The following is a 17,634-nucleotide window of genomic DNA, read 5'->3' as shown; positions in this document are numbered from 1 at the left end:
GAAGCTGCCTGTGCTCGTAAGCTGCTGCCCCTTCTTGAGGCTGTAAATTCCGTGTGTTCATTATATCTTCCTACTTGGAGTGAAGGGCCACTACGGCGAAGACCAAGCTGTTCGACACACCAGCTCCCTCCCAGCCCTGTACGCGCACACAAACACACACGCACACCTGCTCTGAAACCTTTACACTCGGGCAAGCGACAACTCCAAAATTCTCTCAACTGGAACGCAGAGAGTGAATTCTCTTTGCATTCCGGGGGATATTGGCACAAGGACCAGAGCAGGCAATCTTCTTTACCTAGTGAAATGGAACTTCTAATGTTTACAAAAGAGATCGGACTCAGGTGTTTCATCTCAGCTGGCAAGCTCTGAAATACAGTTCACTCCAGGGTTCGTTCATTGCCCCCCCCCTTAAGTTAATGGGAAACGGGCCCCCTCCTCCTCTCCTGTCAATTTTCCCCTCCCCGTATTTGACTTATGAAATAGTGTGTGTATTTGGGAGGGGGGGGGATCTTTGGAACCTTAGTGCTGATGGCCAACGATCCTGGTAAACTTTTAAAGGTTTAGTACTGCACAATTGTCCCATCCCTGTTCCCTCCTAAATCTGATTTTTCTACCTAGCCATGCCCCTCTCTTGATTCAACACTTTCCATCATCCCCCCCCCCCTCAAATTTCAGGAGCAAGGCAAAAATCCTTCCTGAGGACCCGTTAGATGTATTTTCCAACCAGGGGAAAAAAGAAGGAAGTTTTAAGGGCATGCCAAAGTGTTGTGTCTATTCAGCAGATTGGTTTAATAGATAAAGTCTTTTTTTTTCTCAATGGTTGCAGGCTGACCCAAGTACAGTGCACATGATAGGGGGCCATGTCTTCTAAGGTGGGGGCAGAAAAGGAAGCTAGCCGGAGACTTCAAATCAGGAATCCCGTCCCCCCCTTCCTTCCTGAATTCCTCACTGGATGCTCTGATCAGAATTCTTCCATGATGGGAAACAGAATCATAGAATCATAGAATCATAGAATCATAGAATCATAGAATCATAGAATCATAGAATCATAGAATCATAGAATCATAGAATCATAGAATCATAGAGTTGGAAGGGGCCATACAGGCCATCTAGTCCAACCCCCTGCTCAACGCAGGATTAGCCCTAAGCATCCTAAAGCACCCAAGAAAAGTGTGTATCCAACCTTTGCTTGAAGACTGCCAGTGAGGGGGAGCTCACCACCTCCTTAGGCAGCCTATTCCACTGCTGAACTACTCTGACTGTGAAAAACATTTTCCTGATATCTAGCCTATATCGTTGTACTTGAAGTTTAAACCCATTACTGCGTGTCCTCTCCTCTGCAGCCAACAGAAACAGCATCCTGCCCTCCTCCAAGTGACAACCTTTCAGATACTTAAAGAGGACTATCATGTCCCCTCTCAACCTCCTTTTCTCCAGGCTGAACATTCCCAAGTCCCTCAACCTATCTTCATAGGGCTTGGTCCCTTGGCCCCAGATCATCTTCGTCGCTCTCCTCTGTACCCTTTCAATTTTATCGACGTCCTTCTTGAAGTGAGGCCTCCAGAACTGGTGTTGGTGTGGGTACTTCTTTTTTGCCATTTCGCACAGGTGTGTATCAAATTTGATTTTTCTTGAGGTGTGGGCAACTCACTTAGACATCATAACTATATGTAGTCATAAGTAGAGCCCGGCTCGATCCGTCTAGTCAAGCATGCAGTCTCACCCAGTGGCCAACCAGTAACTCTGAAGGGCTGACAAGAGGGAACAGAGACCGAGACCTCAATATATATATATATATATAGATATATTGGTTTTACCACTGTAAAACTCTGCATGGTTTTAAATGTGGCAAACTGCCCTGAGATGGCTATGCTGAGAGCAGTGGTTATGGACATCAAATAATAAATTAAGTAATTAATAATAACCCTGCTGGGTCAAGTCCAGCATCCTATCTCACACAGTGGCCAACAGTTCTTCTGGAGGGCTAACTATAGGGTACAGAGGCCAAGGACTTCATAAGAACATAGGAAGAGCCCTGCTGGATCAGTCCAGTGGTCCATCTAATCCATCCTGTTTCACACAATGGCCAACCACTGGAGGTTTAACAAGAGGGCATAGATTCCCCTAGAATCAGGGTTGGGAGGGACCTCCAAGGTCATCTAGTCCAACCTCCTACACAGTTCAGGAACTCACAAATGCCTGCCCACCCATGGTGACCCCAATTTCATGCCCAAGTGATTTCACCACCAAACATATCCAGAATCCAGCCTGGCCTGGAGGAAATTTACCTACCATCCCACAGCAGCAATTAGCAATTCCCTGGGAAGGGACACATCCAAATCATTTATGAATATGTTGAGTAACACAGGGCCCAGGACAGATCCCTGAGGCACTCCACTCATCACTCCTCTCCAAGAAGATGATGAACCATTTACAGGCACCCATTGGGTGCGGTCAACCCGTTCTCGATCCACCGAACAGTAATAAGATCCATACTGCATTATATCAACTTGTCAATAAGAATATTGTTGGGGACCTTATCAAAAGCCTACTGAAATCAAGGTAAACAATGTCCACAGCATTCCCCTGATCTAGCAAGGTAGTAACTTCCTCAAAAAAAGAGATAAGGCTAGTATGGCATGACTTGTTCTTGAGAAAGCCATGATAATTTTTAGTAATTATAGCCATCTGCTCTAGCTGCTCAAGGACTGAAAGTTTGATGATTTGTTCTAAAATTTTGCCAGCTATAGACGGAGAAGGACACAAGAATTGCCTGCTGGATCAGACCAGTGGTTCATCCAGTCTAGCATCCTGCCTCACCCAGTAGCCAACCAGTTCCTCTGGAGGGCCAACAACTGGGCACAGAGGCTGAGGTCTTTCCCTGATGAATGAAAAGTAGACCGAGTTCAAGAGGCCGGCTGAAAGGAAGGCAGAAACACAGAAGTGAATTTTGACAACCCCGCAAAGGGGAAGCAAAACGAAAGTGATGGTTGCAGCTTTGCTCCCGTTTCAGCTCGCCTCTCATTTCAGTAGCACTAGCAAAATTATCCTGTCTCACCATTCTCTATGCCTATCGACAGGATCAGAGCGTAAAGGATACCGCTACCCTCCCCAGCAACAGCCCCATTTTCATAACTTGCCAAGAAATCAAATGCAACGATAAAGACAACATTTCTACCGTGTCCTCTCCGAGGCATGGATTTTAATGGGTCCTGACATCTGGAAAAGCACCTAAACTGCTGAAGTTAACAGTCTGCTGGCTTCTTGGCTTCCCTCGTTTCTCCTTTGGGGTCTCTGCAACGATCCGGTGAGGTAATGCAAAGAGGCAGCCCCCTCTGCTGCGTGTGACCCTCTCCTTCTTAGTCACAAAGAAAACGGGGGGTGGGGTGGGGGAGAAATATACCACCGTGCTTATTAGACATGAGCTCAGTTTATTTGGATCATAAATAAAAGCTGATCTTGATCGGGTAATTACATTTCACAACATTATCCTCTGACATTAACCTCAGGAAGAGAAAGGGGAGGGGCCATAGTTGGCCTACTTGTGATTTAGAATCAGAATGACTTATACTTTTTTTTAAAAAAAAAGAAAAAGCAACTCATAATTATATCCCCCCCCCCCAGATTTCATTTCCTGTGGGAGCCAATTTGCAGTGGGGAAGAGGGGAGGGGACAGTAAATATTGAACCACCTCCGTGGGAACATTTGTCCCACGTCTCCGCCGTCGTCGCGGTCCGGATCGGATTTGCATTTCCTCCTCGATCAAGAATTCCTGATAGGGCGGGTTTCCGATCACCGCATATTTACTTGAATCCTCACACAAAGCACAGTCCAAACACCCCACCGACGACGGGCCTTCCCCCACTCCATCCAGCCTCCCCTCCCTCTCCCGTCAACCCCACGGCTGCCTAATTTGTCTCAAAATGCCAGTGGTTGTCGTCCCCCCCCCATGAAGGATTAGCACAGATTAAGGGGGGATGGTGTTAATTGTAGGTGGGGGAGCGAGAGCCCAGCACCTCCTCAATCTGCTCTTGATTTCCCCCGTGTCCGTCTGCCTCGTAATAAGCTTCCTTTAATCTGGGAGGGCCCTCGGTGAATCCAGCACCACGGACAGCGATATTGATTGCTTCGGAGAAACCATCGCAGCTGCTCACCCAAATTACCTTTGATATGTGACCTTTAATGTAATTACCGCAACATCAAAGCATTTCTATAAATTATTAAAGGACTAATACACTTCATCAGCCCCGCAATTCTGTTGTATGTTAAAAATATATATATAAACAAGCACTGGGGCAAACCTGAAGTAGAGCAACTCAAAAGTTGCTTTGACCCAACTTTGAGCTAAAGGGAGACGCCAGGGCTGTCCAAAATCGCTCCGCGGACGAAGGCGGAGGGGAACCGGAGAGTTGCGGAATGTTTGCAGGAAATTTCTCGTTTTGCCCTTCCGTATTTCCAGCCATCCCCAATTCATGGACTCTGTTCATTCGCCATATACCTGAACTCATTAATTCACCACCTATCTGAGCTCCAGGGCCCTGGCAAACAACACCACCAACTGACCGTCCACCCTACACACCCCCTGGAAACACACAAAACATGTCCCTTGCAACTTACCGAGTGCTTCCCGAAAACAATTGAAGCAAAATTGAGCAAGGGGTGAGACTAGACGGCCTGTATGACCCCGCCCGACTCTATGATTCTATGAAAATACATGTGCATAACACAACCATAGAAAAGCACAGGTGGTCAGGAAGTGTGTGTGTGTGTGGGGGGAGAGATCCTCACACACAGGTCATGGGGAGGGGTACACCATCCTTGTCTTGCTTGCATTTATAAAGGTAAAGGTAAAGGTATCCCCTGTGCAAGCACCGAGTCATGTCTGACCCTTGGGGTGACGCCCTCCAGCGTTTTCATGGCAGACTCAATACGGGGTGGTTTGCCAGTGCCTTCCGCAGTCATTACCGTTTACCCCCCAGCAAGCTGGGTACTCATTTTACCGACCTCGGAAGGATGGAAGGCTGAGTCAACCTTGAGCCGGCTGCTGGGATCGAACTCCCAGCCTCATGGGCAGAGCTTTCAGACTGCATGTCTGCTGCCTTACCACTCTGCGCCACAAGAGGCTCTTGCTTGCATTTATAAATACGCTTAAAAACACACACACACTGATACAGAACTTAAGAAGGTGCCATGAGCTTAAAGAGAAGGTGTTAGATTGCTTACAGGAGCAAGACACTGAATAAATGAGCCGGAGGAAAAATAGCTCTCTCTGCCCACCCCCATCCCTTTTTCATTCCTGGATTGTTAATCGTATCTACGTTCCCCCCCCCCCACACACACACACCCTTTGCCACAAAGCTGCTGTCAGGTCAAGAGAATGGGTTATGTATGTGTCAGAAGAGAAGCCCCCCCCCATGCCCATTCAGTCCTCCCCCTTTCCTCCCATCCTGCTGACCTAAGACATGCAGCTTCTTTTATGGTGATGAACTATAGTTGGTATTACCGCGGCATGTTATCAACCACAGTCCAGGATTGCCATAAATCTCACACGCAGGCCCTGTGTAAAGAAGGGCTGGGGCCTTCCCGTTTACCAAAAGTCAAGGGCTGCTTCCCATAAATAAGTTAACAGCCTTTCGATTTAAGAGGACCTCGTTGTTATTGATGGTAACGAACTGCAGCCACACTGCGGACAGGAAGCTCTGGTTTGCATCTGGGCCTGAAACTGGATTTTGGCCCTTGTGGCAGAGCCCTTCCAAGCCTAGGTAGGCACCAAGAAGGAAAAGAGAAACCGATCCATTGTTGGTTGTAGAGTAGAGTAGCCACCCTCCCCAACAGGACTTTGAGATCTCCCAGAATTGCATCCGATCTCCAGTTCGCAGGGACCAGCTCCCCTGGCAAGGATGACAACTTTGGAACCTGGTTTGTACCAGCCTTGCAACCTGCTGAGATCTCTCCACCCCTGAAGCCCCAGCCTCCGTCTCCAAACCTCCAGGGATTTTCCAAGCAGGGGCCGTCTACCTATTTTCTTGTAATGCTTCTTTGCAACCTGCCCCTGGGCGGTTTTAACCAAAAGGTGGGATAGAATTATTTTCAATCTTCTGCACTAGCATGAAGCAGAAAGGGGAGGGGCTCTTTGTGCGCATCCTTCACTCACAATTGGATTCGGACCGAGTCCGGAAGACGTACCCACCCCCCAGTCTCTGTTACCCCCCAGCACGCCACCGTGAACAGCAGGATTCTAACCCACAACAGGCAAAGGGAAACCACCACACCGTCCAGAGCAGATGTCTCTTCTAGTTGGCACCTGTTTCTCTCACTGGTGATCCACCTTTCGACCATGACACCATTGTCCCCTATATAAAGTGGGATCGCATGAGAGTATGATTGCTTACTTCCACTTCATCACGAGACCCAAGAGGAGCAAACGGGAAAGCCGACTGTGGTCCTTTCCCCCCACCACCTATCCCATTCTCACAATGCAGGGTGAGAAAGAAAGAAAAAGTGTCAACCTCGATTCACCTTAAGGGTTGAATAGCCAAAAGGAGACATAGTTTCAGGAAACGGATGCTTGCTTCACGTCGATCTACTAGGCCCCAATCCCCGCCTTTTCTTGCCCAAGAAAGGGAACTGAGCACCTTCAGTTGTTTTAGGAACTTGGTGATTCTGGGAGTCACAAGATAGATTCACAAGACCAGCCAGGTACATGCTTTGAACACCACACTCCCTAATTTTCTGTGTCTGTCTCTAAGAGGCGCTCCATAAAACCTGAAATGTGCACCATCTCTCTCTTAATTACTCACCTGCATTTTGCTATCTTCTTTTTCCTCTTTATTTTTAAAATTTTCTCTTTCAAGCCAAGCAACAATCGTGATTGCAAAAACTCAAAAGTATGTTAGTGACTCAGAGAAAAGCAGATCTGCAGCTAATCAGGTAGCACCACAAGCCTTTAGGAGGAGATGGGTAGAACTTCGGTTTGCCAGCTTCCAGGCAGAGCCGGAAGGTCCCCCAGAACTGAAATGGATCTCCAGACAACAGAGATCAGGTCCCCAGGAGAAAATGGCAGCTTTGGAGGCCAAGACTCCTCCCATGACCAAATGCGCCCCTCCCCAGATCTCCAGGTTTCCCCCAATCCTCCAGAATTTTTCCCTCCAGAGCTGGCAAGCCTAGTAAAAGTATTTGCTCCGTGCAAAATCTATCACTCCAAACCCTTGATCAGCGGCTGCAAGGCCGTGGTTGGATTGTGTGGACAGGAAGGGAGAAATGTTCAGTCGCACGGAAGTGGTTGAGAAAGTTTCTAAAACTGCAGAAACATGGAATATCAGGATAAAGTGAAACTATGGTACCGGACTCAAATTATCGGATCAGAAACAGGGAATTTTTTAAAAAAGAAGAATATTAATTTTGAGACAAGTTCTAGGTTTGTATGAAAAGAATCACTTATATCATGACCCTTAGTTATTTTCTTGTAGCTCTCACTCTGTCTGTTGGTCTGTGTCTGTCTGTGTCTGTCCTCAGCATTAAAACCAATTCAGAGAGTTTTCCCCAAAATAGTTCTCAATCTGTCAACTTTTTCAGGTCTGAGATTCTCCCCACTAGAAACCTAAAGGTAAAGGTATCCCCTGTGCAAGCACCAGGTTATGTCTGACCCTTGGGGTGACACCCTCCAGCGTTTTCATGGCAGACTCAATACGGGGTGGTTTGCCAGTGCCTTCCCCAGTCATTACCGCTTACCCCCCAGCAAGCTGGGTACTCATTTTACCGACCTCGGAAGGATCGAAGGCCGAGTCAACCTTGAGCCGGCTGCTGGGATCGAACTTCCAGCCTCATGGGCAGAGCCTTCAGGCTGCATGTCTGCTGCCTTACCACTCTGCGCCACAAGAGGCTCCTAAATGTCTCCCTAAATTACTTATCCCGTGCTCTCAAACTGGGTTGCCGCAGCAGTCTCCCCTCGCTTTCCCTTGCTTCAACAAGAGCACCAGGTCTCTAAACCAGAAAGACCACCCACCAGATCCCACCCTTCTTTCTCAGCTCAGCAACCTCAAAGAGACAACGGGGGACTCTCAGGAAAGGAACTCTGAATCACGCATTATTTCCCCTCTCCGAGAGAAGTTAGTTTGCATTTCTTGGTACCTTTCCCCTGAAATTTCCCATATGGTCTGCTGGCTATGAATCAAGAAGACGGACCACCAAGCGTTCTGTGTTTCATAGGAGCTCACAACCCCCACATTCCGGTATCTTCCTGCCCCCATAGAACACTTATTGTCAGACTCTATAAGCGTCACTCACAGCAGGCCTCCTTTCTCTGAAATACTTCTGAAAGAGACGTTCTGACGATTTCTCCACTCGCCCCCAGCAGTTCCTTCTCTCTTTCCCAGTCCCCACTGTCCCCCTGCTCGCCCTTCATGTCTTTGTCATTGCCGCTCCTCAGAAAACCCTCAAATCCCTCGAGAAATGGAGCCAAACCCATTTTGTCACCAGGATGTTATCACGTCAAGAGCTTCGCACCGCATACTGTTTTGCCGGTCTCACGTTAAGGAGGACAAAAGAAACCTGTCTCCCCCCTTCTCTCTCCCACACACACACAGACACAAATTCAATTTTGCCAACAATTCAAGACATCGTCGGAATCCTGGATAGCTTCACAAACAAGGAATGCCAGCAAGACCCAGCCCTAGCACGGATTACTCTCAACCTCCTGTTTTATGACGCCATCAAGCCGGGTAACGAGAGGGAACACGTAGATTTTCGAAAGCTAAGTCAAGCCACAACGACGCCCGTTCTTCCAAAGCAAACCGTGGGGTTTCTGAGCAAGGAGGTTCTCCATCACTTTGATATACCAAAGAACCGTGTTAAACACACACACAAAGTTTCCGGACTCACCCCTGGCAGCGTCTTCTGTTCATGCAGTGCACTCTGGGCTTTAAGGGCAGACTCCCTTTCACAGTATGTCAGGAAGGCACAACCTGGAAGAAAAACAAAGGACAACTTGTGAGCACAACAGCTAATGACCAGGTAACGATACCGGTGTGATGGACGTTTAATGGTGTGTGAGAGTCCTGCATATTGCAGGGGGTTGGACTAGGTGACCCAGGAGGTCCCTTCCAACTCTATGATTCTATGATGTACTAGAATTATAGAAACACAGCATTGGAAGGTGTGATAGATGCCATGTTGGGTCAGGCCAATGGCCCATCCAGTCCAACGTTCTGTATCATGCACAGAACTCAGGTACCATCAGTCCAGAAGCAGACTTTCTCATCGTTTTTACCATTGAGAACCCCCTGAAACGTTCTTCAGACTTCAGGAAACCCATGAAGTGGTGGGAAGTATAGCTGTAAACACACCCACCGAAATTTGGTGGCAGCTGGAGTGCTTGATTTTGTTAATCTTCCCTACTGGGGTCCTGCTAGGACACTGAATGGCCTCATTTCCATGCCCAAAGTTTCTCGTGAAAGGAAACTCTATCCGCGCTCAGAAAAGCCAACAGCCAAGACTGCTTTAGCTACCCGTGTTTTGTTGTCTTCCTAGTACACAACTTGAGACCAACTTGTCAGCAACGCACAGAGAGAGAGAGCCCATCAGCAAGTCCTTGAGAAGGAAATTAGGAGGTGAACCTGAGACTCCTCTAAAGAGGAAAGAACGCAGCAACCTTGCTTTAGGATGCTTAGGGCTGATCCTGCGTTGAGCAGGGGGTTGGACTAGATGGCCTGTATGGCCCCTTCCAACTCTATGATTCTCTGATTCTAACCTCTTTGCATCCAGTTATTAAGAGCCACAAGGGCTTCTGGGAGATGGAAGACGAGAGGGATTTGCACCTGGGATGGTGGCTCCCAGGCCAGGGTTGGACAATTAACCCTCTTCCTTGATATTGAATTCCCTCTCCAACCCCCCCCCCCACACACACACCTCCCCTTGCTCAGTGAGAGCCTGGAGTCTGCCAAATACCTGGAGAAAAACATACCCTCCCCATTCAATGCTGGTTTGATATGTGGGAATGGGCAGAAGTTAGAAGAGCACAGAGCTACCAAAAAGAACCACCTCTGTTAAAGGGGCAGGGGGACAGTTTTCCATCCAAGAAGGTGGCAGTCCTATGCACAAGTGTGGCACTGAATTACTGGGGAACTTCCCCCCAACTTCCCCCCAAAAAATCCCTAGTTGATCTCATTGATAGACACTATTAGCCATTGTCACAGTGCATTAGAAAATGCTAGAAAGTTCAAACTCTTTCACTTATATTAGTTCAATAGTCATCATACAAGCCTTTAAGGGTTGCCAGCCTCTCCCCCCCACCCCAGCTACTGGAGGGGGATGCCAAGGTAGGGTTGTCAGATCCCAAATTGGGAAACTCCTGAAGATTTATTGGGGGGGAGGGGTACAGTGCCATAAAGTCTACCTTCCAAGGCAAACATTTTCTCCAGGGGAACTGATCTCTAGTCTGGAGATGAGCTGTCATTCTGGGAGATCCCCAGGTCCCGCCTGGAGGCTGGCATCCCTAGAACATGATGCAGTAGGAAAGTGTACCACTAACACAGAAGCGGAAGGTGGTGGGATCAGGTGAGTGTTATTCCAGCTTACCTTTTTTTCTGCTGGCAGAGGGGAAGGGGGGCAGTTTCCAGGAGTTGGGGGACTATACTCTGGCTTTTGGGCAAAACTCAATGGCAGAATTCGCTTCAAACCATAGGGTTTTGCCCTCAAACCGAAATGTCACCCCTGCTGCAATTTCCCTGGCATGCCAATGTCATTTCTGGATGACATCAGCATGTCATGTTAAAAAATAATGTTCTTCCAGACAGGGGGGGGGAATAGAATCATAGAATTGGAAGGGACCTCCTGGGTCATCTAGTCCAACCTTCTGCATTATGAAGGACACTCCCAACCCTATCACTCATTCACTGTAACCTGCCCCCTCCTTGAGCCACTTGAGTTCAGGGGGAGTTTGTAGGGATGAGGTGCATTTGAAAACCAGGGGACCCCCACCCAGACCAGTAGACCTGGCAACCTTAAGCATTCTAACAACTAAACTCTGTCATTTCAGAGGGTCACCATGGTGGCCTGCTACCAAACAGTTCAGGTGCCACTCCAGGACCATCTTAGAGACCAACAAGGTTTTTTTTTTTGGGGGGGGGGGGTGAACTTTTGACAGTCAACACTGTGCCTGACAAATTGAACTTTGACTCCCAAGATTTCATCCCCAGAAAAATCTTGGTGTCTGAGGAGCTGCTGGACTCCAATTCATACTAATTCAGCACATGTCAGAGAATGCACTTTCAAGGCATGCTGGAAGCAGATTTTCCTGCTTCGGGCTGCAAAAGCACAATAAAAGCACATTCTCTGATGAGTGCAGAAATAGCTAATTGGTTTCCTTCCTCCGTTTAGCCATTCAGCCACTCACCACACCACAGATAAAGCTCTTCTAACTGAACAATAATATCAGGGCTCTCTCAGCCTCACCTACCTTGCAGGGAGAGGAAGGGGCTGTAAGCCACTCTGAGGCTCCTCTTGATAGAGAAAAGCGGCATATAACAACCAACTCTTTGTCTGTAATATCAAGGCTCTCTCAGCCTCCCCTCCCTCATAGGGAGAGGAAGGGAAGGTGACTATAAATCTCTCTTGAGTCTCCTCCTGGTAGAGAAAAGTGGCCTATATGAACCAACTCTTCTTCTGTAATCTCAGGGCTCTCTCAGCCTCACCTCCCTCACAGGTGTCTGTTGTTGGGAGAGGAAAGGGAAGGTGACTGTAAGCCACTCTGAGACTCCTCCTGGTTATTCTTCTAATAAAGGGTCAAGAGCTCCAGGTGTGGGCAATTAGCTCCATGCTAGCATGAGTCAGCAAGTGTCAGGTGTTGCAAGGCCAGGAGATTACAGAGGACTAGTTGTTGGCAGTGTTAAACATGCTAAGAGGTTTGTGAAGCACCAGGCTATTTAAAGGAAATAAAACTGGTTTATTACAAAGAGAAACAAACTTTGCATAGAAAGAGGAGAGACGTAAGAGTTTAACTGTGTTGTCTTTATTCTGTTCTGTAGGTAAGCAGGGAAGAAGTATGCCCAAAGGAGCAGGAAGTCTCCCTCTGAGCAGATCTCAAAGGGCTTATAGTCACCTTCCCTTCCTCTCCCCACAACAGATACCCTGTGAGGTGGGTGAGGCTGAGAGAGCCCTGAGATTCCTGAAGAAGAAGAGTTGGTTCTTATATGCTGCTTTTCTCTACCTGAAGGAGTCTCAAAACAGCTTACAAATGCCTTCCTTTCCTCTCCCCACAACAGACACCCTGTGGGGCTGAGAGAGCTCTGAGAGAATTGTGAGTGGCCCAAGGTCACCAGCTGCCTGCATGTGGAGGAGTGGGGAATCAAACCCAGATCTCCAGATTAGATCTCCACCACTCTTAACCGCTCCAAACACCACGATTAGAAGCTCCTTTGGGACTTCTTCTTTTTAACATTTTTCTGCTGGGAAACTGCCCCATCCTTCCCGCTAGCTACCTGGCAACTCCAAGCAGAAGAAAAAATCCCAGGAAAGAATACAGCACACAGTGGAATTTTTGAGCCATCTTTACATTCCCCCCCCCTCAGGTGGCACCTAGAGAGGCCCCAGAATTTCAAACGATCTCAAAGGATGAAGATCATCTCCCATGGGTAAAATGGCTGCTTTGAAGGGCGGGTTCTATGAGATCCTTCCTCTCCCTCAAGCCCCGCCCTCCCTGGGCTCCACCCCCAAATCGCCTCATATTTCCCTACCCTCAGTTGGTGGGCGTGGCTTATTTGGATGTCCAGAATTCAAGGGAGTATTGTTCAGAGTTGTGCAGTGTTTCCAACCACTGTCCATCAACAAGTCAAATCAAATTAATAAATATGGACCTTTTCTTTTATACAGTTTATCGAACCTGTTTGATGGGGGGGGGGGTTGGCTGAAAATCTGGCTTGTTTGGCTGCAGGATCAGGATTTCTCCTCTCCCCCAAAAAGAAAACAGCCCTGCGCAAGGCGATGAGGCGAGAGCAGCAAAGGTCCCCCCTTCCCGATGGATTTATATTTTACATGCAAGGAGGACTAGGAAGGGAAGCCGAGCTAATGACTTCGGAACAGCCCCGAAAAGACAGCCGCTTGGTAATCAAGGGGGAAGCTACGTTTAAAATTTAATCCTGGTGCTAAATCATGCGCCCGCAGCTCTTCCCTGGCCTGACAACGAAAAGGGAAGTTTCCCACTAGTAGCAAACCTGGAGTAGTTGATACAGTCTAATTAGGCTGATCATAGCACACCGTTAGAGAGATAAACTACAGAGTGCAAAGCTTCCGTAATGGTCGCCATATATTTCCTTTTCTGGTGATGGCCCCTGATGACAGCTGAGAGTAATGAAGTCCTGCAGCGCTTCCCACACTGCGGCTGTAATTCAGTCGTTGCAGGTGGCAGACTCCTCCTTTCCTTACAAAAATGGCATCCTCCCCACGCACCCCTCTAGGAGCTCCGTTTGGCACATGGGGTGAGTTATCGGGTGGGAGGAACCGGAATGAGATCTGTCCTCCAGTTTGGAGGCTCAGGCGTTAAGGAGCTGCTTTTTCCTTGTTCGGGGTTAAAGGAACACGTCAAAAGGCTGATGGGTCCCCAGCCATGGCTTGGTGCAGAGGTTAGGAGTGCAGACTTCTAATCTGGCGAGCCAGGCTTGGTTCCCTGCTCCCCCACATGCAAACAAGCTGGGTGACTTGGCCTAGTCACAGCACTGATGAAGCTGTTCTGATGGGGCAGGGATATCACGGCTCTCTCAGCCTCACCCACCCCACAGGGTGTCTGTTGTGGGGAGAGGAATGGGAAGGAGACTGTAAGCCGCTTTGAGCCTCCTTCGGGTAGAGAAAAGTGGCATCTTTTCATCCATAAAACCAACTCTTCTTCTCCTTCTTCTTCTTCTCCTCCTTCTCCTTCTCCACCTCCTCCTCCTCCTTCTTCTGGTTCATGTAACATGTTCCCCAGAGAACTTTGTGCTCAGCAAATACCAACTCACTGCTGATCCCTGCCCCCAGAGAAATGTGAATGGTTTTGACCCCTTCTCTGGCCTGGTGGAATGAGTTGTCAGTAGGGAAACCCTGACGGATCTAACAAAGTTCCATAAGGCTGCTAAAAATGGCATTCTTCCGTCATACCCATGGTTGAGTCCAGGATGATGGAAGAAAACTGGCGGCCTCCCACACCCTCCCCGTCTCATGCCCTTGCTACTCTGGACTCCCTGTTTACCTTGGAGACCATCCCACTATGATACTTTAAATACAGTGGGTGCAGAAGTGGCAAAATCAGACTTTTAAATGGTTTTATGCTTTAATGTGGTTTTGTTGTGTACGTACGCTGCACACCACCCTGAGCCGGTTGGCAGGGTAGGGTGGTCTAAAAGTTAAACCGTAAATAAATAGCATAAATAAGTTAAAATTAAATAAATAAATAAAAGCCTCCTTATGCTCCGTACAGGGGACTTTGATCTCTGGGTGCTAAACTATTCGAGGTCCCTGGCCCCAAAGAAGCAAGCCTGGCCTCGATCCAAGGCCGGGGCCTTTTCAGTCCTGGCCCCGACCTGCAGGAATGAGCTCCCGGGAGAGCTGAGGGCCCTCGTGGAGCTCTCAGAGTCCCGCAGGGTCTGCAAAAAAGAGCTCTTCCACCAGGTTTTGGGTTGGGGTCAGAGCCAGGAAAAACAGGGGATCCTCCTCAGGTTATGCAATAATAATAATAATAATAATAATAATAATAATAATAATAATAATAATAATAATAATAATAGTCGGTTCTTATATGCTGCTTTTCCCTACCCGAAGGAGGCTCAAAGCGGCTTACAGTCGCCTTCCCATTCCTCTCCTCACAACAGACACCCTGTGGGGTGGGTGAGGCTGAGAGAGCCCTGATATCACGGCTCGGTCAGAACAGTTTTATCAGTGCTGTGACTAGCCCAAGGTCACCCAGCTGGTTGCATGTGGGGGAGTGTAGAATCGAACCTGGCATGCCAGATTAGAAGTCCGCACTCCTAACCACTACACCAAATTGGCTCTCCAGCTACCCCACTCTTGGGGACAGACGGCTACAGGGATGGGGAGAGGGATTATAACACATATCTTGTTTTATTTGTGTTTTGTTGCTTGTTATTGCTTGGCTTTTTATCGTGTTTTATGGGGGTTTTTATATTGTACCCCGCCATGAGTCTCTGGAGAGTGGCGGGCTAAATTCTAAGGAACAAATAAAATAAATAAGTATAAGAAGGTCCCTGGTTCGAGCCCCGGCACCTCCAGTTACAAAACAAATTTACAAGATGATGTGATATACCTCCGTGGCTCTTTGGCGGAGCCTCTGCTTGGCATGCAGAAGGTCCCAGGTTCAATCCCCGGCATCCCCGGTTAAAATTCTTAGGACTGTGGGCAGTGCCACAGAGGTCTTTTGCCGCCAGGGCTTCTGATTGCCCATATAGGGTTTTTTTTTTTTAATTTAAAGAAAAGGAACATTGCCTCGGGGAGCTGCTGCCATGAAAGCACAAGGATCATTAGCACAGGACTGAAGGTAAACTGTGTGTAGGCCACAAATATTTTTAAATCAAAGCTTCCCAAAATGTTGACATCTTATGGTCCGAGCCGTGCGTACTCTCCCTCCTGGGTGTTTTGTGATCGGTTCTGCCTCGAATTCCAAAGGTGCCCCGAGGCTCGGAAAGGTTGGAGACCCCTGGTGTAAGGTGTGCATCGTAGAACACACGCTTGGCCCATAGGGACCTCACCCAACCACTCACTTCTTGCCACTGGACGGCTCTCTCAGCTGGAAGACGCACATCTGGAAAGTCCCCGCCGGTAATTAACTGCCATCCTATTGAGCCACAGTCTCTAGGAAACAGGAGGATGTAGCAAGTGCTCTCCTGGGACAAGGAGGTTGTTAAAGAGAAGAAAAAATAACCAGGAGCTGAAGGGGGGGGGGGAGAGACAGAAGATGCCTTCCATCTCGGCTCTATTTTAATTTCACCACCGGGGGATTCGACAACATCAATAATAATTGCATGGAACACAGATGGATAATAACTGTAGCAAAGGTCACGCCAACACCTGTAATCAATCTCTGAAGAGTTTTTTTTTTGGGGGGGGGAGCGAAGCACAGGAGAAGAGGCAGAATTGGGTGCTAAGGGATAGGAGAGCCTGGCTGGGAGTGAATCAGATTTTGGGTCTAACTATAGCAACTTGGAATCAAGGCAAGCTGGACGTGGTTAAACAAGAAATGAGAAGACTGAACATCGACATTTTAGGAATCAGTGAACTAAAATGGACAGGAAAGGGTGAATTTAATTCAGATGACCATCAGGTATACTACTGTGGACAAGAATCTCGCAGAAGAAATGGAGTAGCATTCATAATCAATAAGAGAGTAGGAAAAGCAGTCTTGGGATACAATCCCCAAAATGACAGAATGATCTCAGTTCGAATCCAAGGCAAACCATTCAACATCACAGTGATCCAGGTCTACGCCCCAACCACTGCTGCTGAAGAGGATGAAGTTGATCAGTTCTATGAAGCCCTACAACACCTTCTAGAAGCAACGCCCAAAAATGATGTGCTTATCATCATGGGGGATTGGAATGCTAAAGTAGGAAGCCAAAAGATAACCGGGATAACAGGCAAGTTTGGCCTTGGAGTACAAAATGAAGCAGGGCACAGGCTGGTAGAATTTTGTCAAGAGAATACAATGGTCATAGCAAACACTCTTTTCCAGCAACCCAAGAGACGACTCTACACATGGACATCACCAGACGGTCAACACAGAAATCAGATTGACTATGTGCTCTGCAGCCAAAGATGGAAAAGTTCTATCCAGTCAATAAAAACAAGACCAGGAGCTGATTGTGGTTCAGATCATGAGCTTCTTGTTGCAAAATTTAGGCTTAAATTGAAGAAAGTAGGGAAAAGCACTAGGCCACTCAGGTATGAACTAAATCATATCCCTGACGAATACACAGTGGAGGTGACAAATAGATTTAAGGAATTAGATCTGATAGACAGAGTGCCTGAAGAACTATGGACGGAGGTTCGCAACATTGTACAAGAGGTAGCAACTAAAACCATCCCAAAGAAAAAGAAATGCAAGAAATCAAAATGGCTGTCTGAGGAAGCTTTACAAATAGCTAAGGAGAGAAGGGAAGTGAAAGGCAAGGGAGAAAGAGAAAGATACACCCAATTGAATGCAGAATTCCAGAGAAAAGCTAGAAGAGATAAGAATGCCTTCTTAAATGAACAGTGCAAACAAATAGAAGAAAACAATAGAATGGGGAGGACCAGAGATCTTTTCAAGAAAATTGGAGATATGAAGAGAACGTTTCATGCAAAGATGGGTATGATAAGGGACCAAAATGGTAGGGACCTCACAGAAGCAGAAGAGATCAAACAAAGGTGGCAAAATTATACAGAAGAACTATACAAGAGCGAGCTTAACATCCCTGATGACCACAATGGGGTAGTTACTGACCTGGAGCCAGACATCCTGGAATGTGAAGTCAAATGGGCCTTAGGAAGTCTGAGCAACAATAAAGCTAGTGGTAGTGACAGCATTCCAGTTGAACTATTCAAAATCTTAAAGGACGATGCAGTAAAAGTGCTACACTCAATATGCCAGCAAATTTGGAAAACTCAACAATGGCC

The 17,634-nt window shown here is 47.6% G+C and overlaps 1 protein-coding gene across 11 annotated transcripts in view; it reads right to left on the bottom strand.

The window, feature by feature from the left end:
* The window catches only part of CELF4 (CUGBP Elav-like family member 4), a 725,765-nt gene that overhangs the window by 600,775 nt on the left and 107,356 nt on the right, over window positions 1-17,634 (bottom strand). For all 11 annotated transcript variants that reach the window (XR_013232951.1, XM_077346537.1, XM_077346528.1 and 8 more), the window contains exon 2: window positions 8,881-8,963. Coding sequence is in view for 10 of the 11 variants with exons in the window: in XM_077346537.1 (XP_077202652.1) it covers window positions 8,881-8,963 (83 nt within the window). In the remaining variant the exon portion in view is untranslated. The remainder of the gene's footprint in view (window positions 1-8,880; window positions 8,964-17,634) is intronic.

The sequence above is a fragment of the Paroedura picta genome, chromosome 7 (assembly GCF_049243985.1).
Source record: "Paroedura picta isolate Pp20150507F chromosome 7, Ppicta_v3.0, whole genome shotgun sequence".
Taxonomy (NCBI): Eukaryota; Metazoa; Chordata; class Lepidosauria; order Squamata; family Gekkonidae; genus Paroedura; species Paroedura picta.
This window is presented reverse-complemented; position numbering and strand designations above follow the sequence as displayed.